This window comes from Cydia amplana, chromosome 4, assembly GCF_948474715.1.
Source record: "Cydia amplana chromosome 4, ilCydAmpl1.1, whole genome shotgun sequence".
Taxonomy (NCBI): domain Eukaryota; kingdom Metazoa; phylum Arthropoda; class Insecta; order Lepidoptera; family Tortricidae; genus Cydia; species Cydia amplana.
The window spans coordinates 11786087-11805521 of NC_086072.1; the positions used below are offsets into that span (position 1 = coordinate 11786087).

Sequence of the window (19435 nt, forward strand, 5' to 3'; positions counted from 1 at the left end):
TATTCGTTCACTTTAATAAATGGTGTAATGTACCTAGGCAACACACGAAAAGTGTGCTTTTAAATAAAATATAGAAATGTGCATTGAACACATCTGTCTTAGAACAATTATGATTCTATATTTTAGAAATATTTTAAGGTAGCAATTCGTTTATATTATTTTATTATTAAGACTGATGTTTGAGCTGTGTAGGTCATTATGATAATTATTTTTTAACTGTAGAGTGAAGATTTCAATGCATTATTAGTCGTTTGTTATATAAATATTGTTAAACCTTATTTAATTAGGGAATTTTGAATAAAACGAATGTATTATTAAAATATCTAAAATTATTTATTATCTAAATTACATACAAAATTGGCACAATTTCTATAAATGCGCTAGGGTTGCTTTACCCTGAAACACTACATAATAATACCAGAATAATACCATATCAATTTATTAAGAAAGGCAAGATTTCGGTTGTCTTTCTCAAAACAATTGATATACCCGATAACCAAATGGAAATCTGCAAAAGCAAATGAGTAGGCGGCCAAAAACGCAAGAACCTAACCTTGTTTTATAATAGAGTTAAGATTAAGAACTAGAAAGTCACAGATCGCGCCACAGCTTGTCAAAAATACATGATTATTATGTATTATATCAAATAAGTTTGCCATCGAATACAACTTCGACGATTTTATTGTGTTCAAACCTTCCTCGCAATTGATCTAGTCAATATGTGACTGGCGACCTCTGGGAGATGAACCCCAATACTGTCTACTTGGAGTTCTTCTGTATCCACGGCAGGAAGGCGGTGACGCGCGTGTAGACGCCGGGGTAGTGGCCCTTGCCGCAGCCGATGCCCCACGACACAACGCCCACCTGTGTCCAGCGCCCGCCCTCGTTCACCATCAGGGGGCCTCCGCTGTCTCCCTGGACACAAAACAAGTTATACAGGGTGGCCAACTTAGAGGTATACAACTTTTTTTTGTCGCCATTTTATTTTGGCGGTAAATATGACAGTTATTGCATGAAAATTAGTTTGTGTAGATACGGCAAATTTATTATGGAGCGTTTTACGACGGAACAACGTGTTTTAATCATTAAAAACAATAGAAACATTAAAAATAACGTTTCCCGGTCGATTAATTTCGAGAATCGGTGACATTTACTGGCCCCCAAGATCGCCTGATTTAACAGCTCCTGACTTTTTTCTGTGGGGCTATCTAAAGGGACGTGTCTATGCTAATAGGCCAACGAACCTTCAGCAATTAAAACAAAGTATTCGAAACACTGTCGCTGAGATAACGCCAGAAATGTGTGAAAAAGTGATGAAAAACGCGATGAAAAGGGTTCGCATCTGCCATGCTGCTAGAGGTGGACATTTGTCTGGCATTATTTTCCATGTGTAATTGCTGACCCTACATATTATATGTAACAAGGAATACTTAATATTTTTTATGTTTTATAGAATAAAATTTCAAAAATAAAGTGTATACCCCTTATTTGGCCACCCTGTAGTAACTTTGTTATTCTACTTATACGACGTGACAACACCCTGGCTTCAGATATACCATCGCCCATTGTAACGCCGTTGCCAATTTCGGGCGTCTCACTGATATCAAGCTTGAGACAAAGATACGCGTCTATAAGGCCCTAATAATCCCAGTCCTTATGTATTGCGGAGAAACATGGTGCCTCTACAAGCCAGATATCAAAATACTTCTGTCTCGGAACGTGTCTTATATCGTGGGACTATTTTCATTGTGTTTCTAAGTGAAAAAAATCAAGAACTTGATAGCATTGATGCTGCTCCTGCAACGACCTATGCCGGGGAAATACAATCTACTTCAAATGGTGGTTATTAAATCGGTGTCCCCTTTTGACGGTAGTTTCCAAGTAATATTCAGAACGAACTTGATTTTTTGCATGATACCTTAAGTTACTGATTAAAATGGTGACAATGCGTCTGAAACTTGTGTAAAAAATGGCCACGCCCCCATTTAAAGACTAGGCGTGCATAAAAAAACACCTTTGACGGTATAGTTTCCAAGTAATATTCAGAACGAACTTGTTTTTCTTTGTATGATACCTTAAGTTACTGATAAAAATGGGGACAATGCGTCTGAAAGTTCTAGAAAAAATGGCCATGCCCCCATTTAAAGACCAGACGTACATAAAACTTAATTGTACTTACACTGCAAGAGTCCATACTGGCTTTACCGGCGCAAAGCATGTGGTCGACAATGCCACCTGGAGCAGCGGCGCCGTACTTCAGCCTGCACTCCTGGTTGGTCCAAATCGGGATTGAGACCTCTTGAAGAACTGAGGGTTGCGGGCCGGCTATGAAACAATCATTATAAATTGACAACAAGTGACAGGTTTAGGGTCTTTTCTGGAATTAATGTGTAGTGGGGAGAGTTGTCTGTGATAAATTCACAGCACTTGGCTTACGACCTGAGAAAATCATCATCAGAAGAAGACGTCACGCTTACGCCACTGAACGAACACTAGAGGTAAGTTAGTTTAATTTTCATCTTCTTTTCATCTTTCATATCTATATGAAGGCGGTAGCTGGCGTCGTGCAGTTTTTAGTACCGGAATAGAAAATAAATAGGTAGGACCACATAATCCTTTTTCCTCCGAACCCTCTGCCACTTTACCTGATTTTCACAATGTGTTTATGAAGTCTTATTTCGTCAGGTGACAAGCAAAAGTCACTAATTACTATAAAATATTTAAACAAAAATCAACCTTCTTTTCGTACTAATATGGTTCACTATGGCTATGAACTTGTGGTGGTACTTAGTGACTTGCTTGTCACCTGACGATTTATTGAAAATGTTGAGATAAGTGTTAGTTTACCTTCTCGCAAACTGCCCCATCCAATAACCGTTCCAATTTGACCCGAGTAAGCCCGGCTGCCTGACGGAAGGCAGATAGCCTTGCTGTTCCGCGTGAAGGGCACTGGTTGATCCAAGGTGAGAATGGCGACGTCGTTGTACTGAAATAAAAAATGTGCTATTTGTAAGTCCTGAAGAGTTTCGACTTTATCTAATACCTTTAAACGAGCAATTCTTGTTTATGTATATATATATTTTGGCCATCTCGGAATCGGCTCTAACGATTTCGATGAAATTTGCTATATGTTTTCCGAGCAAAACTCGGTCTCCCAAATATTGGTCTACAATAAGAGGTTCATTATTTAATTTTTGACCATTATCTTGAGTATTTATCTAATCAATAGGTAATGGGAATACATTGTATATTTTTTCCTAGATTACATCTGTCCTCCTCTTCCTCGCTTCTACTTTCTGGTTATTGATAGTCATGTCATCAGACTTGTTCGATCTTTGGCAGTTTTGCGATTTTGTCTAAGTTGTACATGTAAACATTGGAATAGGTCTTTCGCTGTCTATTTCTGCAGCCTCACCAAAGTGCGCATGTCGAAACCGCGGTGCCGCACTACTCGCTTGATCTTCCTCTCGATGTGCTGAGTCTCGGTGTTGGTGTGGATGTTGTGGTCGGCTATTCTCGCTGTCAGACGTGCCACGTCCCATGACGTCATGCTGGAAATAAAAGCTTTTTATATATATTTTTCAATTAAAGGACATGGTAAGTAACAAAATTGACTTCTTATCTGTCGGGGATCACATAGAATTTAAAGAAAGGTAATACGTAACGTAAGTAAGGTACTCAGTCAGTTCCCAAAGAAAGGTTGTGCCGTGCAGTCCTACGACTTCCGCCTCTCGTGAAATTCTCTTGTATGGACACGTTCTACGTACGACTAACAAAATATTAGTAAGGTACCTACTGGGCCACACAGTGAGCCGCCGAAAGGACATGTCGATCGTCAATCAGCGAGCCTCCACAGAACTGCCGTCCGCCGTTGAACAGGGCGACGATCCACGGCCACTCGTTCAAGTCTGCACTGTGACCACCCACAATGCGTTCTTCGTCCAGGAAGGCTTCGTACGTCTGAAAACAAAAAAGGAGTTTGCAAGGCTACATCAAGGTTTACCGCAACACAAAAATAGATTCCTAACGAGTTGTTGCCTAACTAATAAGTACTTATAGAAGTTCACGTTTAACAATAAAAAAGCGGCCAAGTGCGAGTCGGACTCGCCCATGAAGGGTTCCGTATTTAGGCGATTTATGACGTATTAAAAAAAAACTACTTGCTAGATCTCGTTCAAACCAATTTTCGGTGGAAGTTTACATGGTAATGTACATCATATATTTTTTTTAGTTTTATCATTCTCTTATTTTAGAAGTTAGGGGGGGGGGACACATTTTACCACTTTGGAAGTGTCTCTCGCGCAAACTATTCAGTTTAGAAAAAAAATGATATTAGGAACCTCAATATCATTTTTAAAGACCTATCCATAGATACCCCACACGTATGGGTTTGATGAGAAAAAAAAATTTGAGTTTCAGTTCGAAGTATGGGGAACCCCAAAAATTAATCGTTTTTTTTCTATTTTTGTGTGAAAATCTTAATGCGGTTCACAGAATACATCTACTTACCAAGTTTCAACAGTATAGTTCTTATAGTTTCGGAGAAAAGTGGCTGTGACATACGGACGGACAGACAGACGGACAGATAGACAGACATGACGAATCTATAAGGGTTCCGTTTTTTGCCATTTGGCTACGGAACCCTAAAAAGACAAATAATATTACATATAACGGTGAAACGGGATTTTTTTTACAAAGTGACTCGTTTTCATTACTCTTCAGTGTATGTTATGAATGTTAGTTCTTACCCGATATCCGTTTTTAATGCCACAAGTGCCGTCGGCCGCAGGCGCAGTCGTAGGATTCGTAGGTCTGGTGGGCTGCGTGGGGTACGCCGGAGGCCAGGACTGCGGATAAACTCAATTTGTATTTTCTGTTATTTAATAATCATTGCGTTATATTTGGACATTAAACGAACTTACCTGTAAGTGAAGTTCATTTTAATTATATTAGCTGCACAAACTTGCCTATCCTGCGACACCCTTACCAGGATAGGTACGCGGTGCCACTCAATAACATTTTTGTTTCAGAGGCCAACATACATTTTTATAATTTTCTATTATAATTTATTACAATACCCCAGCACCATAGAGTAAAGAACAGAAAACAAAATGAAAACATCTCAAAAGTTACGAACTTCTATTGAGTGATGCTGGTTAGAAGAAAAGCACTATGTATCAGCAACTCATAGGTAATAGTTGTTACCTGTTTAGTCGTTGATGGGGTAGAAGTAGGCGGTCTTGTGCCCCAGGTAGTTTGCGTTGGGGGTCGGGTGGTTCCTCCTCCGGCCACTTTAAAAAAAGATAAACCATTTAAATAATCTAACATAGCCAGGAGAACAACGATTAAAAAGATGACCTTCAAAAAACATAAAACTTCTAGGTACTAAACGAAACACCACTGGAACGGCGAACCATGGGTCTTTGGATTACTTGCCTCACATTATTTAGGGATGAAAACATGGTTCAGAAAATTGATCACAGCGATCAAAATTAGTCTTCTATCAACAGGTACTGGTACTACGCAGTATGCACATAGCCAACTATCGAACCGGGGATGTATTAGCGCTTCTTCAAAGGTGCAAGAACACTTAAACAGTTTATGTCGTAATTTACCCAGTGAAGGAGGGTGGGTAGGTGCGGCGTGGTCTGGCGGGTGCGTGGGCAGCGGCGGGATGGTCGGCGGCCACTGCGCGGGAATCTGACGCATGTTCGCTCCGAACTGCCATTGGGGCGAGAAGGCTGCTAGGTGGCCGGGGAACCTTCAAATGTAAGTTACATTTGTTATTTTATGTACTATGGTATGTTCCAGAGGTAGGTAGGTTATGTTCCAGAGAATTGTTTATTGTGATAACCATGACTGCTCTCTATCACTTCACCGCACGCCATCAGCAGGTGATCAAGCTTACAAGCTTCCCACAAAGGATTTTAAATGGCAATGACCGGCAAGCTATGATTTCAGATGACTTTCCTCACGTGAACTCTCCCGAAATATTCCCGAGCCAATGCAGAAGAGGATATATGCAGAGGAGGAGGATATTCATAGAATAAAGAAAACCGTGGTAAATATAAGCATTTTTTCGTATTACACTGATTTAAACTTTCACGATTTTTACACATTATTAAATTGTACAACTACATTGTACATTATTGTATTGTGTAACTTAGATACGCGATTAAGTCCCGTTGTACAATTTAATAATTTTTTCGTATTTTTGTACATTACCTCCATGCATAAGCTTTACAACTTTACAACTCCTACAAGATTAAGTTATTTATATAGTTACTCAAATTATGAACTGGATATGTACACATTGGCTTTGCAAGCGCGCACGGGTCGATTTCTTTGCCAAATCCTGAGTATCGCTACTATTAGGTTAGGTTAGTTATCAGTATCGCTCTAATATGTACATAGTTGCTTTATAGATATTAGTAACAGCCTGGGCAGCGGAAGATTAATGCGCTATACAGCGGTACTTACGCTTGATAAGCTAGTGGCGGTCCCTGCGCCGGCGTGACCTGAGGCAGCATGCCCAGTCGCTGGACATCAGGTTCTTGCTGGGGCGGAGTGCCCACCGGCTCCGTGCAACACACGCCGAACACCTGTGGTAAGAAACGAATTGGAAGTTCTGCATAGTTATGATTCTTGGTGAAGGAATTGAACATAACTCGTAAGTAGGTAGCAACACCTCTACAGCGTTTACCGGCCCGAGTAAATCTCCAATATTTGGAAATGCTGAAAAACTGATCATTCATTAGATCCACAGATCCTATGGCGTCACACAGCGTTATAGTTACTGTACAATACAAATATTTATAATTTAGAAGCGCTTATTCAGTGAGCATTTATGACATTAATCTTCGAAAGTTTCGCTATACCGACATTTATTCGAGAAACTAGTAGTTACATGCGATTAAATGTTATTGATTGTTATTTTTTACCATAACTACTGAGAAAAAGAAAACCGGAACGAAGATTACTATCAGGGTTTCCATACAATAGTGTGCGTATTTATTTACATTATTTATAGAAGGATTATCATACCAGGCAGGCTTTTTTGTCCTACTCAAATTACAACCACTGCCGTCGAAATAAATATGTACTTGCTAAATACACTCGGGTGCAAAGAAATCGGACCACCCCAGCATTTTTATCATTTTTTCAATTTCTGTAAAAACTGTATGTGCTACTGTGACATATTATATACCTAATGAAAGGTTGGCTTTTCCTCTATAAATTGATGTGCTTTTCACAGGTTTACTTCCAATATTTTCAGGCTTTCAGGGCTAAGAACTTTGTCACCCTAAAAATGCATACTGGAGTGAAACTTATGCATAATGGGAAAACTGCGATTCTAAAGATATCAAGTAAAAATTAAAACAATTTTCAGCATTTTAATACCGTATATTGCCTCCTCTAGCCCTACGACATGCAGTCATTCGGTTTTTCATTGATCTTATGAATTTTTTTACAGTGTCTTGAGGGATGCCCGCCCATTCTTCTTCGATCGCAGTCTTTAGCTCCAGTAAGGATTCAGGGGCGGGATTTCTGGCCCGGATTCTTCTTTTCAGCTCGTCCCAAATGTGCTCGATCGGGTTTAGGTCAGGACTGCGGGCTGGCCACTCCATGACTCTGATGCCGACCTCCTCCAAGTACTCCTTAGTGATCCGGGCTGTATGCGGCCGAGCGTTATCTTGCATGAGGATGAACTCATCGCCGATATAACCCGCAAATGGGACCACATGATCAGCCAGGATTTCCTCCACGTACCGACGTGCAGTCAAACCGCCTGAATTCGGTCTGGTACCTGGCCCTGTGATGAACACAATGTCCGTCTTCGCTTCCAAAGAAATACCAGCCCAGACCATGATTGACCCGCCACCATAAGCAACACGTTCCTCGATGCAGCATTGAGAGAACCGCTCCCCAGGTCTTCGGTAGACTCGTACCCGTCCGTCATTGCCAGACAAAGTTATCCTGCACTCGTCGGAAAAAAGTACGGAACTCCATTGCTGAAGGGTCCATTCTTCATGTTCGCGAGCGAAGACGCGTCGTTGTCCACGACGTATTGGGGTGAGTTTTGGGCCATTTGCAGCTCTGTGAGCTGTCAATTCCTTCTCCTTCAGTCGTCTTCTAACTGTCCATCGGCTGATAGACACATTCCTGGTCTCTAGGAGCTTCTGCTGAAGCTGAACGGCATTCAGTCGACGATTTCGTAGCGAGGTAAGAACGATGAAACGGTCATCTCTCTCAGAAGTGATGCGAGTTCTGCCAGTTCCGGGTCTTCTGGATAACGTCTGATCTACGCGGAATCTCTGGAAGACACGTTGAACCGATGACTTCGATAGGTTGAGTTGTCGAGCCACTGCACGTTGACTAAGCCCTCCCTGCAATAGGGCAACTGCTTGGCCGGCTTCAGTCGAGGTAGTATCCATTTTTCTCCAGTTTTTCCAGGTTCAGGCGATGAGAGTAGTGTTCAGGAAGACGTACCAATCACGAATGATGCATAAACAATGATAATGACTGTTTTTATACCTAATGATAAGTGGTCAATTAGTGCATGCGCTAATGAGGCAGTTGGAGGGGGGTGATTTCCAGGCCCATATTTTGCACAATATCCATCCCCACTCCTGAATATTGATGTCATTTGATAGGGCAGAAAATTATCTACCACGTGGTATTTAAATTATCATGATCGAGGTTACAGTTTTTACACAAATTGAAAAAATGTTGAAAATGCTGGGGTGGTCCGATTTCTTTGCACCCGAGTGTATATTCGAAAGATTTTATCCAAGAAATATTAAGGTCGGCGTCACATATGTATTCATAATTGATTACCTACTTATCCACACTACGTATTATTCCTTTAGGTCAACAGTATTTTAACGAGAACATAATTACACTAGAAATGTCCCTGTACATTACGACTATGGCCGTTCCAGGCCAGACATTATTGCCTTACCACTTTATAGACTTTGCGTTGCATAAACCTTCCATGTGCTCATTACTTACACGACCAAACGTACAATTTATTAGGCACTGTCCAATTCTGTACCCTGAGATCTGAGATATACACTACATATCAAATATATTATGTTATGTCTACATTTTCTTATTTTTTATAACCTATAGTATCTTTATTTTGCACCGGATAAGCCAGTATTTAGCAATGGATAGTATCTATAATTTAAGAGGGGCCTACACAAAATTTTAGTTTTGATATTGAATTTATACATACGACATCGTTAGTTTCATAATTAAATATACCATAGTAGTATAATTTTAGTATTAACTACTTAGTGATATAGACAAGGGACCTGAAGGGCATAATATTTTCAGAGTAAATAGTCAAAACCCGATGGTCATATCGTCCGCCGCAAGTTTTGCGAGTATTTCTTTATCTTTTGTTCCCTTCTAATATTCTGACGCCAGCGCCACCTCTTAATCAATTATTTATTATCTCATTCGAACCCAAAACGTAATGATGCTAACACATATATGTCCAATGAATACTTTTGTATGCAACGGGAGCAATTCCAAAAATCGAATCCAGAGCCAATAGGCTTTTCGCCCCTTCGGCAATACTTAGGTAACTAATCTAAACAGTTTGTCTAATTTACAGACTGACCTCCATGTTGTCAGCGCTGATGTAACTGCAGGTATCGTAGTGGCCCATGACCCAGCCGTTGTAGCCAGACAAGTCAGCCACCTTCAGCAGCGGGTAGCAGTCGTGGAAGCTCTTGCACGTGCCCTGTTTGCCGAGCGTCGTCTCGCAGTCCAGCCCGAACGCTCCTTCGGGTTGCACCTTAATGTTATCAAGTTAGTGAATTCACTTTCAGTATAAGTACGGCCAGCATCAAATAAGATTGTGACGGTTGAAGCCGTTGAAGTGGCCAAATACATCGGAAGCGGAACACAAGCGTATTTCTATGGCCACATAGTGTTACGATGATGTATTGGGCTCTAACTATAACTATCTATTTGATATTGACTGTACTTACATATGTTGTTTAAAGCTCTTTAAATCTAGCGTACAAAATATTGCTCAGATTGTGAGATTTGGATTGTAGATTGTAGAAACACATACATCTCTGGTTGTCAGATTTGATACATTTTAGATGTATTTCTGTTAGGTACATCTGTGATATCGTCTAAAATAATTAAAGTAACTATACTAAGACATGAACTAAGTACTTATGTTAAACACTTACGTTACATTTGAAATCAACTTGTTATTGTTTTTGAATGGTCTCTAAAGTAATTACTAAAAAGGACAACATGACATTAAAAAACTAGATCACGATGCCCATTCAAATTCGTCATAGTGCGGTCAATGTTTCTGGCAAAAAGTTGAACTAAAACAGGGATCAAAACAACCACGAAAGGTCAAAATGACGAATTTTATTTGATGGCTATCAATTAAGTATTTAATTAAAGCGGCCATTTATTTTAATACCCGAATGGGTGCATCCGGTGTTATGTATTTTGAGCTGAGTAATGTTTTTTTTTTCTAATTTTAATGCTTTTGCCTGTTACATGTGGCAATTTTCGTCATTTTCGTCCTAAAAAGTGCTTAGGCAATAAAATAAATTAAATTACTGCGTACGTATCAGGGGAAACTATTAGTTTACTTTTAGTAAAAGGTATCTTAATTTTTACCTGTCTCAGCAAAATGAGTTGTTTTCCACTGCGAGTGTTGTTTGTGAGGTCGCGTTTCTCCCGACTCGCGGGAGCTGAAAACAAAGTTTTCGTCATTAGAAAATTACTTGGAAAATTAGTTTACGAATTTTTCATGGCAAGAATACTTGCTCGTATTCAATACTAATCTAGTTAATATCTGAAGGGTCTGTGTGGACCCGATTGAATATATAAAACCATCAAGGAAAAGTAAGACCTGCTACTGCTACTAAAACAATGTCAGGTTTATTATAGTGTACTTAGTAACTGTAGACCTGCTGCTGTTTCCTAGTCATCCTATTTTACGCAGCATGGTACGTACTAATAGGTAGATACCTACTACTAAGTACAGTCGGGTCGGTGTCCTGCCCATTTACTGTACTTTCTTCTTCTTCTTCTTCTTCCTCGCGTTGTCCCGGCATTTTTGCCACGGCTCATGGGAGCCTGGGGTCCGCTTGACAACTAATCCCAGTAATTGGCGTGGGCACTAGTTTTTACGAAAGCGACTGCCATCTGACCTTCCAACCCAGAGGGTAAACTAGGCCCGTATTGGGATTAGTCCGGTTTCCTCACGATGTTTTCCTTCACCGAAAAGCGACTGGTAAATATCAAATGATATTTCGTACATAAGTTCCGAAAAACTCATTGGTACTTTCTACTATTAGTAAATACTACTAAAATATTTCTAAAACAATAATGCACCCTATAGTTCGTTTTTTTAGCATTAGAAATAAGGTAAACAATCTTGATGTGTCTTTTAATTGAAAAACACATTTTAAAAATAAGTTACGGTAAATATGTAACAATTATGAATCTAATACGATCTTTTATAGTCTTCTGCTTTCATAAGTAATAGTTATTGATTTTTAAAAAGTGTTTTTCAATTAAAAGACATGTCAAAATCGCTTACCTTCTTTCAAGTTCTTTCTAATGCTAAAAAAAACGAACTATAATGTACCTAAATACCTACATAATGATGGACGAGGTAAATAAAACGGCTAAGCTAAGTGCCGTTAAATCAACGTAGGTACCTACTTCACGTATTTTATTGAATTAATCGGAGTATTAAACTAGTTTTAAAACACTAAAGTAGTTACATAACTAAGTACCTAATATGTGTATCTATCTATCTATCTATCTAATACCTGTAAACGAGCAATTCTTGTTTATCTATATATATAAATGCAAGTGTCCTGACTGACTGACTGACTGACTGATTCATCAACGCACAGCCGAAACTACAAAAGCTAGAAAGTTGAAATTTGCACACTAGGTTGCATTTGTAAAGTGTACAAGAGATAAGAAGCGATTTTGAAAAATTCAACCCCTAAGGGGGTTAAAAAGGGGATGAAAGGTTGTATGGGGTTCAAGTTTTAGTTTAAGCTAGAAATTTGAAACTTTGTGAAAATGTATTATATTAAAAAACAAGAAAACTAATTTCAGCGTTTTCGAAAATTCATCCCCCAAGGTGGTGAAAAAGGGGTTGAAAGTTTGTATGGAGATCAAATATTTTTGTGAGTGTGTGACGTTAAACTTTGTATATGGGTATATTATTATAAGACAGGAAAAGTAATTTCAGCGTTTTTGAAAATTCATCCCCTAACAGGGTTAAAAGGGGGTTGAAAGTTTGAATCCATTACAAATGCTTTGAAACTTCTTAGAAAGGCATAATAGCCGATTACAAAAAAAAGTAATTGCGACGTTTTAGGAAATTCAAGCCCTAAGGGGGTAAAAAAGGGGATGAAACTTTGTCTTGGGGTGCACATTTTATTTTAAGCTAGGACCTTGAAACTTTGCAAAAAGGTATTAAATTAAAAAACAAGAAAACTAATTTCAGCGTTTTTAAAAATTCATCCCCCGAGGTGGTGAAAAGGGGGTTGAAAGTTTGTACGGAGATCAAATATTATTGAGAGTGCGGGACTTGAGTCTTTGTATAAAGCCATATTATTAAAACTCAAGAAAAGTAATTTCAGCGCTTTTAAAAATTCATCCCTTAAAAGGGTTAAAAAGGGGATGAAAGGTTGTATGGGGTTCAAGATTTATTTTAAGCTAGGAATTTGAAACTTTGTAAAAATGTATTATATTAAAAAATAAGAAAACTAATTTCAGCGTTTTCGAAAATTCATCCCCCAAGGTGGTGAAAAAGGGGTTGAAAGTTTGTATGGAGATCAAATATTTTTGTGAGTGTGTGACTTTAAACTTTGTATATGGGTATATTATTATAAGACAGGAAAAGTAATTTCAGCGTTTTTGAAAATTCATCCCCTAACAGGGTTAAAAAGGGTTTGAAAGTTTGAATCCATTACAAATGCTTTGAAACTTTTTAGAAAGGCATAATAGCCGATTGCAAAAAAAAGGAATTGCGACGTTTTAGGAAATTCAACCCCTAAGGGGGTAAAAAAGGGGATGAAACTTTGTCTTGGGGTGCAAATTTTATTTTAAGCTAAGACCTTGAAACTTCGCGAAAAGGTATTAAATTAGAAAACAACAAAACAAATTTCAGTGTTTTTAAAAATTCATCCCCCGAGTTGGTGAAAAAGGGGTTGAAAGTTTGTACGGAGATCAAATATTTTTTAGATTGCGGGACTTGAATCTTTGTATAAAGCCATATTATTAACTCTCAAGAAAAGTAATTTCAGCGTGTTCAAAAATTCATCCCTTAAAAGGGTTAAAAAGGGGTTGAAAGATTGTATAGGGTTTATATTTTATTTTAACCTACGAATTTGTAACTTCGTAAAAAGTTATTTCATTAAAAGAGAAGAAAACTATTGTTAGCGTTTTTCAAAATTCAATATTTAAGGTGGTGAAAAAGGGGTTGAAAATTTGTATGGAGGTCAATATTTTTTGTAAGTACGGGACTTGAATCTTTGTATAATTACATATTATTACAATACGAGAAAAGTAATTTCAGCGTTTTTAAAAATTCATACCCTATAAGGGTCCAAAAGGGGTTGAAAGTTTGTATAGGGTTCAAATTTTATTTAAAGCTAGGAACTTGAAACTTCGTAAAAAGGTATTTTATTAAAAAACAAAAAAACCTATTCAGCGTTTTTAAAAATTCATCCCCCGAGGAGGTGAAAAAGGGGTTGAAAGTTTGTATGGAGATCGAATATTTTTGAGAGTGCGGGACTTAAATCTTTGTATAAAGCCATAGTATTAGAACACAAGAAAACTTATTTCAGCGTTTTTAAAAATTCATCCCATAACAGGGTTAAAAAGGGGTTGAAAGATTGTATAGGTTATAATTTTATTTAAAGCTAGGAACTTGAAGCTTCGTAAAAAGGTATTTTATTAAGAGAAAAGAAAACTAATTTCAGAGTTTTTGATAATTCATCCCCCAAGGTGGTGAAGGGGGTCGAAAATTTGTATGGAACCCAAATATTTATCGGAGTGCGGGACTTGAATCGTTGTATAAAGGCATATTATTACAATACAAGAAAAGTAATTTCAGCGTTTTTAAAAATTCATCCCCTAAAAGTTTAAACAGGGGTTGAGAGTTGGTAGAGGGTTCAAATTTTATTTAAAGCTAGGAACTTCAAACTTCGTAAATAGGTAGTTAGGTAGTAGGTTTTATTAAATAGTGGACTTGAAAATCTTCTGGGGGTTGAGAGAGATTATATCGAGATTATCGAGAACAATTTTATTCAGTTAGGGGCTTGAAACTTCGTAGCCAGGTTGTGAAAGACAAATCTCATGCGTTGTATAATAATTAACAAATGATTAACCGTCCCTACTGCTATCTTTTGCTGCATAATGTTCTAAGCTAATGTAGAATTTATAACCACCAATATACAAATCCACGCGTACGAAGTCGCGGGCAACAGCTAGTTTATATATATATATTTCGGGGATCTCGGAAACGGCTCTAACGATTTCGATGAAATTTACTATATGGGGGTTTTCGGGGTCGAGAAATCGATCTAGCTAGGTCTTATCTCTGGGAAAACGCGCATTTTCGAGTTTTTATATGTTTTCCGAGCGAAGCTCGGTCACCCAGATATTTGTATTAGGTAGTCAATAATTAATTCATTAATTACATTTAATACCTTTATAATGAAATGTGACATTATCTATGAAAAGGGACCTTATTGTCGATGGCGCTTACGCCATTATTAACGATGCTCCGATATAAATACAATGCCGCGCAATTCTGTGCGGCGTAAGCGCCATCGACAATAAGGTCCCTTTTGATAGATAATGCCCCAAATATTATTTAGGTAATTAGCGAGCTGAGCTCAATGTTATAGCTGCATAGGTATTTAAGTTACCGAATACCTAGTGCATACGGTGCTAGTGGTAGTTTATCCTATATAGTAAAGTGACGTTTTATTTGTCCCGTCGTGTGTGGTCTGTCGAAAAATTCTCAATTGTAATAGTAGGCTGGTACCTACCTTACCTACCTACTTAGTTAATACATATTTGAATTTCAAAGTAAAGCTGGTGAATCCAGTCGGGCCTTTTCTACAGACGTCTGGATAAGTTTGAAAAGACTTTCAATTGTACTTAAAATTATATCTAAATTAAATAGTCTTTCTTGCGTGTTCTTATTACACCGAATGAAATTAATGGAAGTAAGTTACCGTAAACTTTTAACTTGATATTAAATCGATAAAAAAGTGGCCAAAAATCATTTTCTGGTGCAATAACCTGTTTATTGTTTATATCCGCTGTCAAGGACCCGTTCGAACCTTAAATTAAGGTTTTTGAAAACGGCTGTGGGCGGTGACGGTAATCTGCAAGTTATTTCGTATCGCCTAACGGTTTGCTTTTATTGAAATATTTACGTACCAACGTTGGAGTCATGCCATTCAAACTGCGCCCACATTATGTGTGTAGCATGTTTAATACGGTTTCTACAACGTGGTTGTGGTTACACTCTTTGGCTTAAGGTTTGCCGCCACGTGATGTCCTTCGCAATAGAAATTTTAGAAACCATTGTTTGTGGTTATTTGTCACCTAAAAAAATTTAGTGCTATCTAGACAATCAACTCGGTGGTCTATCTTAAATGTCACTACATATGGCCTTGCGCATGTTTTTAAATTACGATCATGTTACACTGGGTGCACGCAACATGCGGCTTAAGTTCTAGGTAATTAAACCTTATTTCCTATGACTCTTCGACGAGAATATACTAGCCCCCTAAAGGCCAGCTCAAAATAAAACTTGTTGCCCTAAAATGTGATTTAATGTCGTGAAGTTAGGGACTATTTTAACGACACGCGTACTTGCGTGTATCCCAGAACCGGCTGATCCGAGCGGTCGACGGACACCTTGAACTTGATTAAATTGGAGCATCGGAACTTTTTTTCTGTCCTGTATTCAGGGTTCCTTAAACAGTTAACCAACAAAGTGGACTGATGACAAGGCATTAAATTGCGATTATCTTCTTTTGAATGACAATTGGGCGTCAGGTACCACTTACCACCCACTACACTTATTATCAGGTGTCATGTACAGTCTGAATTCGAAAATATTTATACAACAAAAAGTATGTCTATTAAAAAATTGCAAGTTCACCTGGACAGCGACTTTTCAGCAACCCGATCATTCGAGTACCTACTTATAGTCGATTGCCTACCATACCATATCTACCATAAATATAATTATAACTACAAGAATAGGTCTCGCTTTGCACAAATTAATTGAAACGAAATGTTGTAGGGAATGCATTCAATTCAACATTGTTTTCATTTAATTTTTAATTGTCAACTAGCCGGGTGACATTGAAATAGGCAAGAGATAAATAGCTACAATAGTTCTTAGGTTTCCGGGTTCAGCGGCCTAATGCAATGAAATGTCAGGAGCATTAAGTGCTCGGATCTGTCTGATCTAATTAATGAACTTGGGGTGAGGCAAAAAGTCGCAGCTTCTCAGAATCGATGGTGATGAGTCTTCGATTGATGTGGGCGGAACATTTGCATTGAATCGATCTTTAGACATCATCCGAATAATGGCGTGGACATTCCCATAGGTTGATGACCAGGGCCCCATTTAACAAGGCACGATTTTGATATGTACTAAAATATAACTGTACTGTGTAAATGTCAAATCTCTCGACAGTGATGGTTTTTATTTTAATTATATTCTTAGTTACCTTTGTTAAAAAGCCGGTCCACAAAACATGTAATAGGAACCGACAATGTTAGGTACTCATTTTTGGTGGACCGAAATTCGAATATGTTAGTAATGCATGAATTAGATTTTTTCAGACGTATTCTATTCATAAATTAACATAAGTTAGAATACAATGACATATTGTAGCATGTATTGTAGTAGTTTTTTATAGATCATTATAAGTTGCTTTAGGACATATATATATTATATATATATTATGCGCTCCCTTAGCTCTGCTTTTGTAAGGTTTATTGAAAAAATAAGTAGTTACCTAAGGTAGGTAGGCAGGTAACGCAAATGACTTACAAGTCCACATGTTATAATTCGTATTAGTCAGTATTAGTTTTCGCCTCGACCGGACATCTCAGTTGCAAATTTAAACTTTCTCTAGCCTCAAAACCTCATACTCGCGCGTCTTGCATTGTTTTGAGTCCGCACCATACAACGTTTTACTAAACCATGTCCTTTCTTCGCGCGACTAACGTAAACAAACATTAACTACTGTTAACCTTCAATGGAAATGACCGGAATGAAAATGACTGAATGGAAATTAATTGCCTTTAAATTACAATAGATTATAATATTGGTTCAATTGTTAACATTAGTAAATATCTATGTGTATAATCAGCTTAAAATACATAGTTGCAGCCAAAAAAAGGATGTGTCAAAAAAAAAAGGTACCTATTTGGCTGTCACTATTTGACGCTGACTGTATTTAGTTAATGACGATTAATTAAATAGTGATCCTTAATTTTTTATCTGTGCCGAAAAATAAAAATATACCTAACACACATAGGAAAATACTTTAAGATCGCTTACCATTTAAAACTACCGCATCGTCAGTGTAAAAAGCGCCGTCCTTTTCAGAAAATCCGTTAAAACCGTCGGAGACACTCTCGCATACCAAGCCCAGTAAGGCGAAGCAGAAGGCCGCTAATCTGTTCCTTAGCAGCATCTTGACACAAATTCTACCCAGGAATCATGCACAAGATTTGTTCAGTAAATGTATCAATTTGGGACGCGCGCGCAGACCGTACGGCCCACGAGGTGGCTCTTTGCAAAATGCTTGAGCCCGTTGGCTCCGCGCCTTTATAATATTTTTGCACGGACGCTCCACATATAAAAAGTTGAAAAGATAACAGAGCTTTTCCTTTGTAAAGCCTGACATTTGCGGCGCGGCCAATGATACCGAAGCTTTGTAAGTTATGACAACCATTAGGTTCGGTGCACTTAAGATGGATTACGCCTTTCAGGATATGATGATTCGTGATATCGCAGAGACGTGGGAGATCTGTTACACTTAAATAGGTACAAAGTACAACGTGGGTAACAAATACTTAATTAAGATGATTGTACTAAATAGTAACTGCTTATAAACTTATCATTTATTTGTTAAAAATATTTAGAAATCACAAACTTGTTGTTTTCTGTGCTACACATGCACCGTTCAACGTTTATTTGCTACGAGTATAAATGGAGTACGAGTAAATGGAGGTACACAATAGGCAGGGTATCTTTATATTGAGCAATCTATTCCAGACAACCTTTAGGTAGTTGAGATAACGCAAATAAAACAAACAACATATCTAGGTAATAAAAAGGGTTTTTTCTCCACACCAACTCGTAAAGGCTCTTCTAGCATTTTATCCACAAGAGTGGCAAAGTAATTTAATGCCAATTTTGAGTTCTTTTGTCATACTGATTTTTAAGTGATGATTTTGAATGATTGAGATTTTTGAGACATTTGAGAGCGTTGATTTCCTCGCGTTGGTGTAGCGAATTTTTCTGTGTTTACCTTCGTTTCAATGTTTATTTAACCATTGTGCCTTGAAACCCTCGCAACGCTCAAGTTCAATCATGTAATCTTTCGCTTGCTCGGGTATCTCTAGGTCTTAAACAACTTCGTCCCCTTTTAAAACAAACAAATAACTATTTCTATATAGGAATTTGTAGGTAATTCATGTAAGGTAAACGTACTCGTGCTCGACGCGGTCCCAGTATATGTCATCTTGAAACTTAAATCATTGTCGATAGAGGTGACAGCAGGGTGTCATCTATTGGGCATTATCATGTCAAGCACTAGTACGTTTACCTTAATTATTCTTTTGCTTTTATGTGCTGACTATACCGATTTATTTTTGGAACGTTCTCACGGTATCGCAGCGCCTTTAAACAGTCAATGAACTTCGAAAGGATTTATTTGCAATTGGTTTGCAAAGTCAAAAATAATATTTTGAAGATTTTATGTAAGAATAATAGTAATGGAGAGTTATGCAGGATAATTAATTTAATTTCTAATCCCTGGCTGTAAAGTAAAACAATTGATACTTAACTGGAAACTGCGGTATTTTTCGCCTGTCCTATGCTTGGTTATGAAAATACTTCAAAAAGGAGAAGGTTCAAAATTCGACGGGATGTTTTTAGGGTTCTGTAGCCAGAAGGTGGCAGAAACGGATACCTAAATGTGTGTTCATCCGTGTAATGTATGTTTTATGTAGGTGACTATTTCCCCGATTCCCCGAAAACGGCCGGACCGATTAAAATTTAATTTTACGTTTGAAATTATTATGATCCTGTCAGGATCTGATGATCGGACCCTGAAGAAATCGAAGTAATGGGCATATCGATAGGGATTTTGGTACC

The 19435-nt window shown here is 38.0% G+C and overlaps 1 protein-coding gene across 1 annotated transcript; it reads right to left on the reverse strand.

Annotated features, from left to right (window-relative positions):
* Positions 1–744: 744 nt before the first annotated feature.
* Positions 745–18005, reverse strand: LOC134663280 (transmembrane protease serine 9). The gene is made up of 12 exons (XM_063519693.1): positions 17612–18005; positions 10660–10733; positions 9629–9805; positions 6481–6602; positions 5616–5761; positions 5206–5291; positions 4749–4847; positions 3797–3960; positions 3416–3551; positions 2848–2986; positions 2180–2325; positions 745–915 (listed from the first exon to the last, which is right to left on the reverse strand). The coding sequence occupies exons 1-12, from the start codon at positions 17745–17747 to the stop codon at positions 760–762; spliced, it is 1581 nt and encodes a 526-aa protein (XP_063375763.1). The 5' UTR covers positions 17748–18005; the 3' UTR covers positions 745–759.
* Positions 18006–19435: the final 1430 nt, after the last annotated feature.